General features: G+C 41.7%; 1 protein-coding gene across 1 annotated transcript in view; it reads right to left on the bottom strand.

Moving 5' to 3' along the window:
- Positions 1-16869, bottom strand: part of GDF10 (growth differentiation factor 10) — a 56564-nt gene extending 39695 nt beyond the window's left edge. The window contains exon 1 of the mRNA XM_077454766.1: positions 16184-16869. Within this exon, the coding sequence (XP_077310892.1) occupies positions 16184-16379 (196 nt within the window). The 5' untranslated portion in view covers positions 16380-16869. The remainder of the gene's footprint in view (positions 1-16183) is intronic.
- Positions 16870-18746: the final 1877 nt, after the last annotated feature.

Raw genomic sequence — 18746 nt, 5'->3', positions numbered from 1 at the left:
TAATTGCTGATAAAAAAAAACAGCCTACGCATTTTGGGGACAACACCATTCACCCTTCATCAGGGCTCAACACAAGATGAGGGACTCAGAAAACTTTGACTTCACAGGTCTATAGTAGAACTAGTACTGGACCTGCTCCAAAGTAGGAACAGCTTGACAGTGGTTGCTGACCGGGAATTGAAATCATGAAAACCTTTAACATTTATTTCCGTGTAAGTCCCTGAACTTAACAATTGTCAAAAAATAGGCAGGATCTAGTGACACAAGGTTTAAAGCAGATGTCTCCAAACTTTTGAAACAAAGGGACTGCAATTTAAACTTAGGGTTGCCGGACTGTGGCCAGTGGGAGTAGAAAATGCTATGCCAGGCTAAAGAAACCATCAATAAACACACTTAACTTGCTCCACAGCCTCTGGCAGGGAAATGAAGGGGATCCTATGGAAGGAAGTAGATTTAACAGTGAATGGTATTCTGGAATAATGACTTCTCAGAGTTCCCTGCTTACATCATAAGTCTATGACTGTATTAGATATATTTCTAATGACTTCTTTCCCAGGCAGTGAGGTGACTTGACAGATGGATGTAATTAGTCCCCTATTTCTCATGCATGGTTCACAGACCAGGAGCAGGCAGTAAGGACTTTTATTGCAGGATTCCTCCGAACAGAAATAACAAATGATTCGATTACATACAGCTCCATGGCAATACAAGCCCATGCCACTCTCACGCCTATTCTGAAAACTCTCTAAACTATGACACACGACACTTAGGGAGTATGACAGATCCAAAAAACTGTCCAACTATTAGATAATAGACTGATAAACTGCTTTTTGCATGCAATTATTATTAAGCAAACCTATATTTAGGACTAAAGTGGTATTAAACCCGATAAAATGTATTATATTGCCACTTACCCATATTTAGATTTGGTGACTGCATTTGTTTTGTTTTTTTGGTTTGTTTTTTATTTCTCTTATATTCATAAGGTGGTCTGCTATTTTTCAACTTCCTTTAACAGACCAAGCTGTCCAGCAAAAGTGACAGTTAGAGGGTTGAGACAAACCCTTTAACACTGACAGGGGTGCCTACAATGGTTAGATTTTTGTTTATTTTTCACAAAAAAAAAAAACTGTTCCTGTAACTGATTAAAAAGCGTTAAATGGAGTTCAGCTTTTAATTGTTAGTCAAATCCATATAAAGCCTCATACACATAATGAGAATATAAAACGAATGATTGACAGGTTTTTTTTGGTTTTGTTTTTTGCATGCTAGTCTCATATTGAAAACCAATAGGTTACTAAATTTAGGAACTGGGTGACATGAGATCAAGATTAGGTACCGCATCCCATATATATATATAAAGAAAAAAGACAGGAGAGGGGTCGAGTGGGACATTTAAGGTACCAAGGATTGAAAATAAACAATAAATTTAGAAAAGTATACATTTTATTATAAACAATATAAATTTTTTACATGTACAACCACTTCTTCTACATGTTTACACTACAACAATGGATATTGGCATGCTTGTTTGACATGCCTTGTTATTTTATTTTCTGGCAACTTTTCAAGTATAATCATTTACAAATGTTGTTTCTCTTATAGTATACTTTACTTCATGTGACACTTCAAAAAATCTCCTGAGGAAGCTTATCTGAGCGAAAAACATGTAGAGTAAGAAGTGGTTGTACATTTAAAAAACTGATAAAGGATTCTTGTAAATGTTTATCGTGATTTTACGAGTTGTTTATAATAAAATTAATATTTTTCTAAATGTATTGTTAATTTTCAATCCTTGGTACCTTAAAAGTCCCACTCGCCCCTTCTCCTGTCTTTTCTTAATAGGTTACTAAAGTTACAAAAATTGTCGTACGACAGAATACAACTTTGGAAGTGATGTAATATATTGTACTGTAATGTACTCTTTCACTTCTGAGCATGAGTGGCCTTAGTCACACAATTTTTTTTTTTGTACAAATACCCTACTGATTACACAAAAATCGTTTTCTCTGTTATTGAATCATTTTCATGCTTTTCCCTTCTGAAAAATTTCACATGAACTGTTGTGATCGGCTCTCGAAAAGCCACATACTAATCAGATTATCGGACGATCACTCCGAAAGTGGTATTTTTCGTCGGATTTTTTCATCGTGTGTGCACTGGGCATAACTCAGCTAGTGCATCTACCACTATCACTAATTTCTACAGTGACAATGCTGGTGTCCAAATGTGTCTCCCACAGGCGTGCACAGCCTATTGCATTGGAGTGCGCACCTCAAGGCTCCAACATATATATGTGTGTGTGTGTGTGTGTGTGTGTGTGTGACATACGTACCGGCCTCTTCCCCGCTCTGCGTCCTGAACCAATGAGGGAAGCAAGGAAGCACACGGGGGTGGCAGAAAGAACAGGGACAGGAGGGGTGGCATATATTGGTACTGACCCCCTGAATTTTCCTTTTGTGTTAGCTGAATGTCGATGAGAGGGAGCTGAGGAGAAGCCTACTTTCAGCTGCTGCAGGAGGAAAATACTGATCTGTTCCACTAAATTCTACTCCTGCCGCCTCTCCTGACCAGGTTCTGGGGGTCAGCAAGGAAGGATCGCAGTTTACCTGTCAGCTGCCCACAATTGACGGGTTGCCAACCTCAGCAGTAGTGTGTGCCAAGGCACACCTGGCACACCCTTTGCAAATGCCAATAGTGTCTCCATTGCTCCTCCATGCAGAGTGGGGACCCCTTAATGCAGCCACCACATATCTAAGGACTGGTACGCTGCCATATATCACCTTCAGATCTGCTTTGCCAGGAGGCCATCAATAGACATCTTCCCTTTGCACTCTAGCCACGCCCCCCTGAAGGGCGCGCGCTGTGATTACCAGGGTCAATGAGACTCGAGTGATAACAGATCGGACTAAGGGGATGATCCTGACCCCTTATCGGGTGATCAGCTGTCAGCCAATGACAGCTGATCACATGGTGTAAACAGAAAACCGGTAATCGATTAATTTTTCTTCTCACGCTGACAGCGTGAGGAAAAACAAAAAGGCAATCACCGGCTTCTGTGGAAGGCACATCGGTCCCAAAGATGAAGAGGCAAAGCCTCCTCATATGTGCCCACCAGAACCACCTGCCAGTGCCACAAATCAGTGCCCACAGTACCCACCAATCAGTTCCCACCAGCACATAAGTGCCAGCAATCAGTGCCACCTATCAATGCCCATGAGTGCCACCTATCAATGCCCACCAGTCGTGCCAATCAGTGCCTCATCAGTGCCACGAGCACTGCTGCCTATCGGTGTCACCTACCAGTGCCGATCAGTGCCCATCAGTGCCAGCTATCAGTGCCACCTATTAGTGTCCTTCAGTGCCACCTATCAATGCCCTTCAGTGCCGCCAATCAGTGCCCACCAGTGCCACCTCATCAATGTCCACCAGTGCCGCCTATTAGTGCCCATCAGTGCCGCTTTATCAGTGCCCATCAGTGTCGCCTTATCGGTGCCCGACCAATGCAGCCTATCGGTGCCCATCAGTGAAGCCTATGAGTGTCTATCAGTGCCCATCAGTGTACCCTCTTTAGCATACATCAATGAAGGAGAAAAATTACCTGTTTGCAAAATGTATTAACAAAATATAAAACAGATTTTTTTTTTTTTTTATTTGGTCATTTTTAATTTGCTTAACAAAAAATAAAAAATAAAACAGAGGTAATCAAATACCACCAAAAAAAAGCTCTATTTTTGGGGAAAAAATTATAAAAATTTCATTTGGGTTCAGTATTGTATGACCGCGCAATTGTCATTCAAAGTGCGACAGCGCTAAAAGCTGAAAATTCTTCTGGGCAGGAGGGGGGTTTAGGTGCCCAGTGACCAAGTGGTTATATTAAATTTTTGTTCTCAGGTTTAGAAATACTTTCAATCCCTCAGTAGAAGTTGCCTTTAAAATACATTTAATGGACTTTTTAAACTCCGGCACAGTTGTGCAGTTTAAAAAAAAATGTAAATAAAAAGCAGACCCATGAGGGAAGATCATGGATTATCTGTGAAATAGACAAAACAGTACAGAAAGAAAATATAACAACTGCCAACTAAACATAGACGTAAACAACCCTGCTATCAGCAGAGGAACTCCACCAAGGTATGTACAATCAGGGCACATTTACTAAAGGCAAATCCACTTTGCATTACAAGTGCACTGAAAGTGCAGTCGCTATAGATCACTGTAGACCTGAGGGGAAGCTCTGAAATTAAGGGAAGCTCTGCTGATTTTATCATCCAATCATGTGCACGCAAAAATGCTGTTTTTTTATTTTCCTTGCATGTCCCCTCAGATCTACAGCGACTGAACTTCCAAGTGTACTGGTAGTGCAAAGTGGAGTTACCTTTAGTAAATAACCCCCATAGAGTAATGTAGGAGGTATGGCCTCTTGTCTGATTTCCATCTCCTACAGACATCGTGCCAACCAATATCTAGAACACAAAGCAGAGAGGGTTCATCTAAAATACATCACCACAAGACAGATGGACTTGATTCACCCACCGAAGAAAGTGCCCGTGTTCTGCATACAGTATACCGGTACTACAGCAGCTGATGGGGGTGGCAGACACCTCACCTTAAAATTAAAAAATGTGACGGCATTAAGGCTAAAATAAATAAATACAATTCATCTACATATTCATCTACACACAAATAAATATTCATGTGAAAAATGTATGTGAATAAATGATTTATCACATGGATGTTCATGTGCAATATATAGATGAATTGTATTTATTGTATTTACATTTGCACCTTGGCATTCTTTAACCACTTCAGCTCCGGACCAATAAACACCTTAAGGACCAGAGGTCTTTTTGCAATTTCGCACTGCGCTGCTTTAACTGGTAATTGCGCGGTCATGCAATATTGCACCCAAACGAAATTTGCGTCCTTTTCTTCCCACAAATAGAGCTTTCTTTTGATGGTATTTGATTGCCTCTGCAATTTTTTTTTTTGCGATATAAATGGAAAAAGAGCGAAAATTTTGAAAAAAAAAGATATTTTCTTCTTTTTGTTATAAGAAAAATCGAATAAACTAAATTTTAGTCATACATTGAGGGCAAAATTTATTCAGCCACATGTCTTTAGTAAAAAAAATGTCAATAAGCGTATATTTTTTGGTTTGCGCAAAAGTTATAGCGTCTACAAACTAGAGTACATTTTCTGGAATTTACACAGCTTTTAATTTATGACTGCCGATCTCATTTCTTGAGGTGCTAAAATGGCAGGGCAGTACAAATCCCCCCCAAATGACCCCATTTTGGAAAGTAGACACCCCAAGGAAATTGCTGATGGGTATGTTGAGCCCATTGAATATTTATTTTTTTTGTCCTAAGGGATTGAATAATGACAAAAAAAAAAAAAAAAAAAATTTTTTTACAAAAAGTTGTCACTAAATGATATATTGCTCACACATGCCATGGTTATATGTGGAATTGCACCCCAAAATATATTCCGCTACTTCTCCCGAGTATGGCGATACCACGTGTGTGGGACTTTTTGGGAGTCTAGTCGCGCACGGCACCCCGAAAACCAATCACCACCTTCAGGATTTCTAAGGGTGCAAATTTTTGATTTAACTCCTCACTACCTATCACAGTTTCGAAGGCCATAAAATGCCAAAATAGCACAAAACCCCCCAAAATGACCCCATTTTGGAAAGTAGACACCCCAAGCTATTTACTGAGAGGCATGTTGAGTCCATGGAATATTTTATATTTTGCCACAAGTTGCGGGAATATTACAAACTTTTTTTTTTTTGCACCAAGTTGTCACTAAATGATATATTGCTCACACATGCTATGGGCATATGTGAAATGACACCCCAAAATACATTCTGCTGCTTCTCCCGAGTACGGGGATACCACATGTGGGGGACTTTTTGGGAGCCTAGCCACGTACGGGACCCCGAAAACCAAGCACTGCCTTCCGGATTTGAATATAAAATGCTATAAAAAACAAACTAACCAGAGTCACCCGTAACACTTATACGGTGATCAGTGGTGAAAGGGTTAACTAGGGGCAATCAGGGGGTTCAAATTTTTATTAGGTAGTATATGGGGGTCCCTGGCGCTATATAAAAACCTGACGGGGAACCTAAATAACTAACTGGCTAACCAGCGTCACCAGTGACACTTATACTGTGATCGCTGGTGAAAGGGGGTGAAAGGGTTAACTAGCAGCAATCAGGGGGTTAAAACCATTATTGGGTAGTATATCGGGGTACCTAGCGCTATAAAAACCTGGCGGTGAACCTAAAAAAATAACTAGCTACCTAGCGACACTAGCGACACTGATGCAGCGTTCAGAAAAATTATCGCTTAGTGACACTGGCAAAAGGGGGTGAAAGGGTTAACTAGCGGAAATCAGGGGGTTAAAACCATTATTGGGTAGTATATCGGGGTACCTAGCGCTATAAAAACCTGGCGGTGAACCTAAAAAAATAACTAGCTACCTAGCGACTGTAGCGACACTAATGCAGCGATCAGAAAAACGATCGCTTAGTGACACTGGCAAAAGGGGGTGAAAGGGTTAACTAGCGGCAATCAGGGGGTTAAAACCATTATTGGGTAGTATATTGGGGTACCTAGCGATATAAAAACCTGGCGGTGAACCTAAAAAAATAACTAGCTACCTAGCGACACATGCAGCGATCAGAAAAATGATCGCTTAGTGACACTGGCAAAAGGGGGTGAAAGGGTTAACTAGCGGCAATCAGGGGGTTAAAAACATTATTGGGTAGTATATCGGGGTACCTAGCGCTATAAAAACCTGGCGGTGAACCTAAAAAAATAACTAGCTACCTAGCGACTGTAGCGACACTAATGCAGCGATCAGAAAAACGATCGCTTAGTGACACTGGCAAAAGGGGGTGAAAGGGTTAACTAGCGGCAATCAGGGGGTTAAAAACATTATTGGGTAGTATATCGGGGTACCTAGCGATATAAAAACCTGGCGGTGAACCTAAAAAAATAACTAGCTACCTAGCGACACTAGCGACACATGCAGCGATCAGAAAAATGATCGCTTAGTGACACTGGCAAAAGGGGGTGAAAGGGTTAACTCTAGGGGCAATCAGGGGGTTAAATCTTTATTGGGGGGTGATAGGGGGCTACCCTGGACCTAACACTAACTGTCCTGACAGTTTTTACTGTCACAACTGACACTGAATGCATTGATCAGTAAAGAAATGATCAATGCAATCAGTGACACTGTGACTGGGGGGGGAGGGGGGGCGGGGGGGATCGGGGGGCGATCGGGGGGGGGATCGGGGGGGGTTTGTGTGCCTGTGTGTACCTACATGTCAGTGTAGTGTTGGTGCACACTTACTTTTACTCTTCTCCTCGTAGTCCGGTCAAAAAGACCGCCCCGAGGAGAATGACATCACTTCCTCCTTCCTGTGTAAACAATACACAGGGGAGGAAGCTTCTCATTGGCCAGGAGCGATCCAGAGGGGGTGGCCGAAAACCAACGGCCATCCCCTCATCACGGAGCGCTCCTGGACCGAATCGGACCGCCGTAACCAGCGGGAGGGGGTCCGATCGGACCCCCCACCCGCTGGAAGGCAATCACGTAGATGTACGTGATTATGCCTGCCTGTGCCATTGTGCTGACGTACAATGGCAATACGGCGGTCCTCAAGTGGTTAAGCCTTTTTTTTTTGATCAAAAAAGGTTTTATTGTACAAGAAAATATAAAGTACAAACATTCAAGCAGAGACTCCATATGCAGTAAGTAGACAAAGATTTGTTTTACACTACATAAAGTATGAGCTTGTTTCAAACAGTGATATTTTCAGCTCAGGCAAAGTAACAATAAAAATGAAACAAACATAAAACATAGAAAAAAAAAAAAAAACGAACTCTTGCAGTGTAGGTATCTCTTCCATACATAGGTATAAAGGAATCTGCCCTCCTCTATCTGGCACACCATGCACAGGGACATATGGAATTCTCAAGTTTGAAGTAGTCTGGTAAGTGTGAGCTGAGAGGGAGCCACCCCAGGAGTCTCCAGACACTCCTGACAAATCTTCTTGAAATTTATAAGGGGTATTCCTGTGATGGTAGATATTAGTAGACGGGGGGATATAGTTACATTGTTACATAGAAGGTGAGGTTGAAAAAAGACACAAGTTCAACCCATGTGTGTGATTATATGTCAGTATTACCTTGTATATCCCTGTATGTTGTAGTTGTTCAGGTGCTTATCTAATAGTTTTTTGAAACGATCGATGCTCCCCGCTGAGACCACCGACTTCAATGTCTTTGCCGCTCTTACTGTAAAGAACTCTCTACGTAGTTTGAGGTTAAAACTCTTTTCTTCTAATTTTAATGAGTGGCTACGAGTCATGTTAAACTCCCTTCCGCAAAAAAGTTTTATCCCTATTGTGGTGTCACCAGTATGTTATTTATGAATTGAAATCATAGCCCCTCTCAAGCGTCTTCTCCAGAGAGAATAAGTTCAGTGCTCACAACCTTTCATCATAACTAATATCCTCCAGACCCTTTATTAGCTTTGTTGCCCTTCTTTGTAGTCACTCAATCTCCAGTACATCCTTCCTGAGGACTGGCGCCCAGAACTGGACAGCATACTCTAGGTGCGGCCGGACCTGGGTCTTGTAGAGCAGGAGAATTATCATTTTATCTCTGGAGTTGATCCCCTTTTTAATGCATGCCGATATTCTGTTTGTTTTGTTAGCAGAAGCTTGGCATTGCGTGCCATTACTGAGCCTATCATCTACTAGGACCCCCAGGTCCTTTTCCATCCTAGATTCCCCCCGAGGTTCTCCCCCCAGTGTACAGATTGCATTCATATTTTTGCCATTATTGCATTATTTTACATTTTTCTACATTGAACCTCATTTGCCATGTAGTTGCCCACCCCATTAATTTGTTCAGATCTTCTTGCAAGGTTTCGACCTCCTACGGAGAAGTTATCGCCCGCAAATACAGACATTGAACTGTTTACCCCATCCTCCAGGTCGTTTATGAACAAATTAAATAGGATTGGTCCCAGCACAGAACCCTGAGGGACCCCACTACCCACCCCTGACCATTCCAAGTACTCCCCATTTATCACCTCCCTCTGAACTCGCCCTTGTAGCCAGTTTTCAATCCATGTACTCACCCCATGGTCCATGCCAACGGACCTTATTTTGTACAGTAAATGTTTAAGGGGAACTGTGTCAAATGCTTTTGTGATAGTTCCTCTACCAAGCCACCCAAAATACACGTAACTGGATTAAAGTCAAGTTGGACCTGATATATATCATTAATAAACTTGATAACATCCAGCCAGTATCTCACCAGTTTGGGACATTTCCAGTTGGGGATTGAATGTAGAAGCATATTAAGATCCATTTGGCACTGACTTTTTTACTAGAAGATGTCTCTCCTTGGCTACTAGACAGCTTATTCTGCTGACATCTCTACCACCGTGGTCAGCATCATGGAGTCCTGTAGGTGATTCAAATGCCGACAGCAGAAGTGTACCTCGGCATTGCAAAAGTGATGTAGCTGTAATAAGCAATTGGGGAGGATTCAATAAATCCCTACAGACATTTTTCTGGCTATGGCCTATTTTAAATCAAAAAATCTCTGCCATCTGTTTCCATAACTTTACTGACACTACAAATTCAGGTAGTTCTGACACATCAATTTCAAAAAGAATTACTTCCAGTTCGTTGATAACAAAATTGGAGGTAATTAAGACCTACTCTAAAGCCGCGTACACACGATCGGAAATTCGGCCAGCAAAAGACCGATGTGAGCTTTTGGTCAGAAAATGTAACCACGTGTATGCTCCATCGAACTTTTGCTGGCGGAATTCCTGCCAGCAAAAGATTGAGAGCAGGCTCTCTATTTTTCAGTCGGAAAAAGTTCCGATTGGAAATTCTGATCGTCTGTAGCAATTCTGACGTGCAAAATTCCTACTCATGCTCGGAAACAATTTGACGTATGCTCGGAAGCATTGAACTTTATTTTCTCGGCTCGTCGCAGTGTTGTACATCACCGCGTTCTTGACAGTCAAGAGTTCAGAAAACTTTTGTGTGACTGTGTGTATGCAAATCAAGCTTGAGTGGAATTCCGGCAGAAAAACCATCCAAGATTTTTCAGACGGAAATTCTGCTCATGTGTTCAGGGCATAAGTTGGTGTACAGAGACGGGCAGAGAGTCATTTTTTCATCTTTCCATCTATTAAATCTTCTGGCCTTGTTGCTTTAACTTTGGATAGTAAAATATATTTTTTTCTGCCAGTAAATACCTTATACAGCCCACTTCCTGTTTCTTCTCTGGAAAAAAACCTAGGCGGATGACATCATCAGAGCTCTCTCTCTCACTCTTGTGAGAGTTTGCCAGGAAGGGAGGGGGAATGAGTCATAAGAGGGCCAATGAGAGCTACAAGGCTGAAGGTGTGCCTCAGTGTGTCTGTGTAAATCCAGGAAGTGAACAGGCATCCGCTTCAGCTTCCCACAGTTAAAATGGATGCAGCCAGACTTAGTTGAGGGAGATTTCTGCAGCATATTTGGCAAGTACAAAATCACAGTATAAAATGATATACAAAGTGGTTGGAGGGAAGCTTCAGAATGGCAAAGAGGTTTTTATTACAAATTATGTGAGCAGACTGCAGTTCCTCTTTGAGGATGCTGTCGGCTTCACAGCGTGTCCATTCACTAATATGAGCTGCCTGACAGCAGCTCAGTGGTATGAAAGAAAAGATAAACATGGGGCTCTTCACTCTGTGTGAATGAGCCCTAAGGCTTGGTTCACACTACTGTGGATGTAGGCTTTCTGCATGTTTTCAGTGCGTTTCCCACATTACCTGTAGTCCAGTCTATTCATTTCAATGGGCTGCCCTACCCATAAGAAACCCAAGGAAATAAGTCCCCCACCCCTTTTGTAAATCTCCTGCAACACCATGCGATTTGAACAAAAATACACACAGTTACCAATGTGTGTGTGTGGGGGGGGGGGGGGGGGCATTGATAATTATTGTCCCCACCAATACTTTGTCTAAAGAGCAGTATGTTCCTGTGCATGTTGGGAATGGCATTTTTGTTTTGAGGTTTATCTGCATTGGAAAGACAAAACAGGTCTCCTGCCCTGTCATACTGGATTGTGCGGTGGAGCAAAGCTGTGTAAATCGTAGAACTGGATGGCCAGAAATACAATGTTGACCAGTCACTTAACCTGGCCATAGATAAAATTTGCACGGTTCAGCAGGACCAGCCAAAATTTTGATCAGTGTGGGGACATCCCTGTTAGACAAAAGTTGACTGTTAAGCCCTGAACACACGATCAGAAAATCATGCGGAAAATACAGCTTTCTAAGCGATCGTACGATAATCGGATTGTTAGTACAGAGCTTTCAAGCTTTTTTTCATATAATCAGTACAGCTATCGTTCAAAAAATGCATTACAACACACGACATCACTTCCAAAAAATTTTCCTGTCGTATGGGAATTTTCGGGACTTTAGTAAACTCATCAGATTCGATCTGAGATTAGCATGCAAAGGACGATCTTTCGTCCGATAATCTCATCGTGTGTACCGGACATTAGTTCAGCTTCTATCTAATGGACAAGCTGGAAAACTTTTCTCGATCAGCGGATGCAGCCAATATGCTGCAGCGGCTGATCATTTGTATTCTGACAATAGTGGGAACCGCTGTCAGAAAACAATATCCCAGCTAGGAGGATTCCTCCATCCCATAGCTGTGTGCAGCCTATTGCATTAGGTTGGGCATCCGAAAGCTCAACCGCATGTATGTGTGGACGGTGTGAGTAGAGCAGTGGATGTGTCAGTAGGGCACGGATAGGTGTCAGTGGGTCAGTCAGTATTTATTTATACATTTTTATATTTTTTACAATTTAATTTTTTATATCATTTTTACAATAATATTTTTCATTTATAATTTTTTTTACAATTTTTTTTATTAGCCACGCTGGTGGGGGCTCGTGAGCTATCAGGAGACTAAACAGACCAGGGCATGAGCAGTGCCACATGGGGCGATTAGGGTGTGCCCAGGCACAGCTGACACAGCCTGTGCGCACACCTATGCTCTATCCATTGTGCTTGTGTTGATGGAGGAATCCAATAGGAATAAACCTTCTATGATCATCCCAGGTGTTTACTGCTTTCCTTGGCCCCATTGCAGAGAGCTAGGGCTCCTCTCTGCTGTACGCTCTTCATATATTACTATAATCCACAGAGAGCCAACAACATCACCCACCCGTAGGGAATGTCTCCTATAAATATAAGTAGAATTCCTAGAGAAGTCCAGCCAGATTCCTGGCATTCACAATGAACTGAAGGCAGGAAGAGATATCTCTGTCAAGGGGATGTAAACACCATACACCATACAATAAGATTGTGCAATCTCCGTGCAATCTTAGCTCTTCCAAAATTATGTAATAAGAGGACACACCTAAACAATGCATTCCAATTGTGTCCTACATGGCACTACATGGTTAATGGTAGATCTAAAAGAGATTGTACAGTGTATGGTTACATTTAGAAGGTTAAACTTTACTCCCCCCTCTGCAGCACCTCTGAATGTGAGCCCTTAACCCCTTCCCGCTGTGGATCGTTAGGGATGGGAGGGATAGGCGATCATATGACTGCTGTGACAGTGGTCACATGATCAGGAGCCGGTCCCACCTAGACTGAGAGCCGTCTTTGACAGCTCAGTCTCTGTGCTGGGAGCACACAGTGGGCACGCTCTCGGCACAAAAACACTGGAACCCACTCTTTTGCTCCCTTAAATATGTGTTGGGCAGTCATAAAGGGGTTAAAGATGTGTTTCCTAGAATAGAACTGTAGAGGATGTATCAGCTAATTCCTTAAATAAAGTACCAGGTTACAGTACAGCCTGTCATATCGGCTTCATTGTAACAATAAACCAAGTGGGCGGATCGTAATGCAGGGCGCAGGGGCGCTGCCCACCTAATCCATGCATCCGGCCCCCTAACCTGCATGCCGGGCACCGGACACATGGATTCCAATGTGGTTTTCTTTTTTAGAAGCACGTGATTAGAACCTGAGGCTCTAATAGGCTTCAAAAAGGGGTGGGCTCGGGGCACGGAGCACTGCACCCAGTTGTGTGACAATAGCAAATTAATATTCGCTATTGTCTTCCTGATTCTCCTCATGAGACCCATCACCCGATTGGCAGAGAGGTGAAGCAATCCTATTGATGGCCGAGGAGGAGGAGTAGGAGGGAGGAGATGCATAGGAAGCTGCCATGAGGAGATGTCGCCCGTTGCCCGGGGGAAGCGCTGCCCGCAACCTATATGGGGTAAGTGCGGGGCTGGTGACCCGACCGAGGGTGAGGTGGTGGATTGTTTGCCACCCCCCCCCCAAAGAATATACCACCAGTAGCCACTGAATGGACCCCAGGAGCAGCCAATTAGATAATATGCAGTGTTCAAGCATCATCCAGCATCAGGAGCTCCTGACTCCATACCATTTTCTCTTGTAGTATCAGAGAGGTCAAAAGCCATTCATTTTCCACTGCAGGCTACTCAGCAATGACAGACTGGCTATAAAAAAGAAAAGTAATCTGTACATAGTTTGAAGCTGACCATACACTATTCAATTGATTGAATAACCTCTTTTAGATCTGCTAACAACTATAAATCATAAAGGCCTGTGTGAAAGGACAGACACTGATTGGACTGTATAATGCTGGCCATACATTATTCAATTTCCTTTAGATTTACTTTCGGCTATGTAGTGCAAGGGTCTGCCTGATTGCATACAAATTGAAAGTGTTTAGGTTTGTTCATATCATATGGTTTTGGTAAATTGTACAAGAAAATTGTATAATGTATGGCCAGCCTTAAGCCTCATACACACGGTGAGATTATCGGACGAATGATCGTCCATTTTTTTTTTTTGCATGCAAATCTCAGATCGAATCTGATGAGTTTACTAAAGTCACGAAAATTCCCGTACGACAGAAATTTTTTTTGGAAGTGATGTCATGTGCTGTAATGTATTTGTATTGCATTATCAAACGATTGCTGTACTGATTTAATGAAAATCGTACGATCTGGCACCGTACAAAAAAAAAACATTTTGTGTATGTCCGATAGAATAATATCGGATGAACTGTCATGATCGGCTGTTGAAAGCTCTGTATTAACAATCCAATTGTCGTAAGATCGATTCGAAATCGGTATTTTCCATATGATTTTCTGATCGTGTGTACAGGGCATTAGTCTGTCCTCTTATTACATAGTTTAGGTAGAGGTTAATGAGCTTGAACATTGTATAATCAGATTGTAGTGTGTATGTCAATCTTTAGTCAGCCCAGTAACGCTATATCAGATTTGACAGATCATAGGTTGGCTGTGCACTATATGATCTGTTTGTACAAACTCATTTAGCTTTACTAAAAAGACTAATCTAAAGAATCTATTCAATATGTACTCAGACATGCAGACCCTTGCATTACACTGCTATAGATCTAAATAAGATTGTACAATCCGATTGTATAGTGTATTGCCAACCTTAGGTCCTGTGCATTTTACATGGGCTTTAGGTACAGTGCGTTACTGTATTTTTATAGCTCAAATCAAGTTTAATCAAAACACATTTTATATAGAATATAGAGTTCAATGGTAATGCAACAACAATGCATGTAAAAACGCCATAAAAGTTTTCCATGACTGATGTCAGCTGGTCATATATTATTCATTCTGATTGTACAATCTCCTTAATGGTGGCCATACACACTTTGATAAATGATTGATTTCTTTTTTGATCAATCTTTTCTAATAGGAATAATCGATCTTTAGTTGACAACCCATCCAATCAATATACCACACAGAGGAAAATTGTAATCACAATTTGATTCTAATCAATATACCAAATTTTGCCATACACTAGTAGAAAGTGGTTCTTGTTTAGGAAACGTCCAATCATTCCAAAACTGAATGCTAAAAGCAAATTCAATTTTTAAATACTTTTGACTGACGTTCTTCAAGTTATCGATTGTACTGGGAATATTCGTACCAACAAGTTAGCGATTGCTTCTCCGCCATGTAAACCATTATCTGTGATTGTATTCGTGAACAAAGCATTTATGCTAATCAATGCAAAACTATCAATTACTTCCAGTCCTGACCCAAAAGGTCAGTTTGATCGAATACAATGTAAATCAATCAGAAGGGAAGTTATGGCAAATCAATTTTTTACAGATTTGATCGAATTGCACATTGATTGGATAATAAAACCAAAAGTGTGTGGCCCCATCAGATCTATACAGTGCAAGGATCTGCCTGATTGGATACAAATTGATTGGCTAGTCTATAGATCCTCTTAGATTACACAGTTCCAGTAAATCTAAGGTTGGTTTTACAGAGATTGTACAGTTACCGAGCAATGCTTATGATGCGCACTTGTACGATATCCTTTAAATCTGCCAATAACTTGACAACAATAAAATTATTGGCTAGGAGAGGTAGGTCCTCATATAACAAAGTTTTGGTAAATCTAAACATGATTGTACAGAAATTGTATGGTTATTTTGTAATATGGTGACCTTAAGCTGGCCATACACTACTCAATTGGATTGTACAGTTTCCTTTAGATCTACCAACAACTATGTAATATAAGTACCTGTGTGGTTTAATAGATAAAGATTGGATTGGATAGGTTTTTTCTTATATTATATTGTTTTGATCAATCTAAATGTGATTGTATAATCAAATTGTACTGTGTATTGCCACCCTAAGGCTCGGCTTCCACTATTGCAACCCCAAAGTCGCGTGATTTTTCCACGACTTGCAGCAATGCCTGTATATTCTTGAGGTCTATGGACCTCAAGTCGTATCAAAGTGGGACCAGAGTAGTACAGGGACTACTTTGAAGTCGCACAGATATGAACGGTACTCATTGGATATCATGGGGTACGACTTGTCATGTGACTTTGCAGTCCCAAGTCGCACTAGTGGAAACCGAGCCTTAGTCTGGTACCCTGATGGATTTCGCAGAACCTACCGACAACTTTCACATGATTGCTCTGATTTCTACAAGGTGCTGCACATATTTATAATCCATAAACAAAGCTCGTTTATCCATTGATTCCCTGTATCCAGAACCAGAACCCCATCACCCCTCATCCACACACCGACCTGGGACTTACCTGGCTGCGCTCTGTAGCTCCTCACCGTGTTCCCATCCTGAGCTCTGCTGCCTTCCCGGCTGTACTTCTCATAGAGTCTCATCATGTGCATGGATAGGGGGTCTGTGGCTGGGTTCAGCATCCCTGCAGGAGACGAGTCAGCAGCCTGGATCAGCTCCATAGACAGGAAGATCAGCATCATCCAGTGCAGGGACATGGCTTCAGATGTCACAGGAGTTCCTTCTCAAGTCCCTTTAAATATGTTCTATGACATAAATAGAGAATCGCTTTTTGGATAAAGTCCCCCTGTGTCCCTCTCCTACCTGAGCTCCTTTCTCCTGTGTGTCTATCTCCCTGGTGTCCCTGACCTACCTATTCTCCCTGAATCCCTATTGATCTCCTGTGTCCCCCCTGATCTCCTGTGGTCCTATTGATCTCCAGTGTCCCTCCTGTCTGATTATTGATCTCCAATGTCCCTGTTGATCTCCTGTGGTCCTACTGATCTCCTATGTCCCTATTGATCTTCTTGGGTCTTATTGATCTACTGTGGGCTGTGGATCTCCAGTGTCCCTATTGATCTCCAGTGTCCCTGTGGATCTCCAGTGTCCCTATTGATCTCCTGTGTCCCTGTAGATCTCCTGTGGTCCTGTGTATCTCCTGTGTCCCTCCTGTCTCCTGTGTGTCTCTCTGACTCCCGGGTGTCACATTCAAAGCTCACTTTTCAGCTAAGTCTCCAGACTTCCAGGGGGCGGGGCTCTAGTGAATTTTCCCAAGCCTAGCCCAATCACAACTGGCTTCTGGCTGACTGTGGCCAATAAGAGGGGGGCAGCGTTACAACTAGTTCACACATTCTAAAACTGGATGATTGAGTAAAACAGTGTGCTGGAAACCAAAATGTTATTAGAAATGATCCATGTTTGTATTGATACATCCAACATCAGGACAATGTTTTTAATGTTACTACAAATGATCTGTGTGTGTATGTATATATATATATATATATATATATATATATATATATATATATATATATATATATATATATATATATATATATATATATATAATCAATTAATATATATATACAGATATATCTATCTACCTATATAGATTTGTAGATATAGATATATATGGATATATATAATGATATATAGATACATCAAATCTTATGAGAATGTTTTATTAGCCTGCATTCAGAGCAGAGCGTATTTCTGGGGATTTCCAAGCCAAACACGCTTCAATAAATTATCTACTTCTTTTCCGATCGCTCTCTTCCGAAAGGGAAAATCTTTCTATAGTTGATCACCCATACAATCAATATGCCACACACGGGGAAGTGGATTTTGATCGATAGTTAAGATGCGATCATACAATGTGATCCGCTGCCACCAGCTAAGCATTACCACTAATGTGAAAGAGACCTTATGCTGTGTACACACAATTGGACTTTCCGGCAGTCTTGGTTCTGCAGACCGGAATCCGCCGGACAATTCAATCATGTGTGGGCTCCAGCTTACTTTTTTTTCCCCAAAAGTCCAATGGACCTAGAAATAGAACATGTTTCAAATCTATACGACAGACCACAAAATCAGGCAAACCGTTCGTCTGTATGCTGGTCCGACGGACCAAATACGACGCAAGGGCAGCTATTGGCTACTGGCTATTGAACTTCCTTGTTTAGTCCCGTTTACGTCATCACGTTCAAAACGAATGGAGTCTCGAATGGACTTAGTCCGGTTGTGTGTGGCCAAGTCCGCTTGTTCAGAAGGTCCGTCGGACCTCCACCGAAAGTCCGCTGGGAAGACCGTCGGACCTAGTCTGTCGAAAAGTCCGGTCGTGTTTACGCTGCATTACAGGTGCTTTTGCATGTGTATCAAGCTTCAAGAGTTTGTTTCCTGAGATGGGAAAGAGTAGTTCTATAGGAGGAAAGGAGCTGTTCAGGCGTAAAAAACGCATGTAATGTGCGTTTACAGGTGCTCCAATTGATGTCTATGGGACAAAAAACACCTGAACATGCTAAAAAGAAAGCTCATGTACCCTTTTGAGCATAGAACGTATGAACAGGGACAATTAGAACGATTAGGACTTGGCACAGTGAAAGCAGAAACACTCAATTTATACAATATTTTCCCCGAAGGTGCAAACACATGAGGGCAGCATTTCTGTGAACTCCTCCCAAGTGATGATTGAGCCCCAGTGCTAACACCGGCCGCCCACCAGTAGAATTTCTGTCAACATTTGTTTTTGCAACAATCGTTAGATTTCTGAATAGTTAACCCCTTAATTCCATGCCTTGACAGCCCTTTAACCACTTGCTTACTGGGCACTTAAACCCCCCTCCTGCCCAGACCAATTTTCAGCTTTCATCGCTGACGTATTTTGAATGACAATTGCGCGCTCATGCTACACTATACCCAAATTACATTTTTATCATTTTTTTCACACAAATGCAGCTTTCTTTTGGTGGTATTTAATCACAGCTGAGGGTTTGATTTTTTGCTAAACAAACAAAAAAAATGGAAAATGTTGATAAAAAAAAAAATCATGTTTCATAGTTTATTATAACATTTTGGAAACAGGTAAT

Source organism: Lithobates pipiens, unplaced genomic scaffold, assembly GCF_037356315.1.
Source record: "Lithobates pipiens isolate NorthernLeopardFrog02 unplaced genomic scaffold, aLitPip1_a1.2 Scaffold_25, whole genome shotgun sequence".
NCBI lineage: Eukaryota > Metazoa > Chordata > Amphibia > Anura > Ranidae > Lithobates > Lithobates pipiens.
Note: the sequence above shows the minus strand (reverse complement) of the source record. Positions and strands in the feature narration are given on the sequence as shown.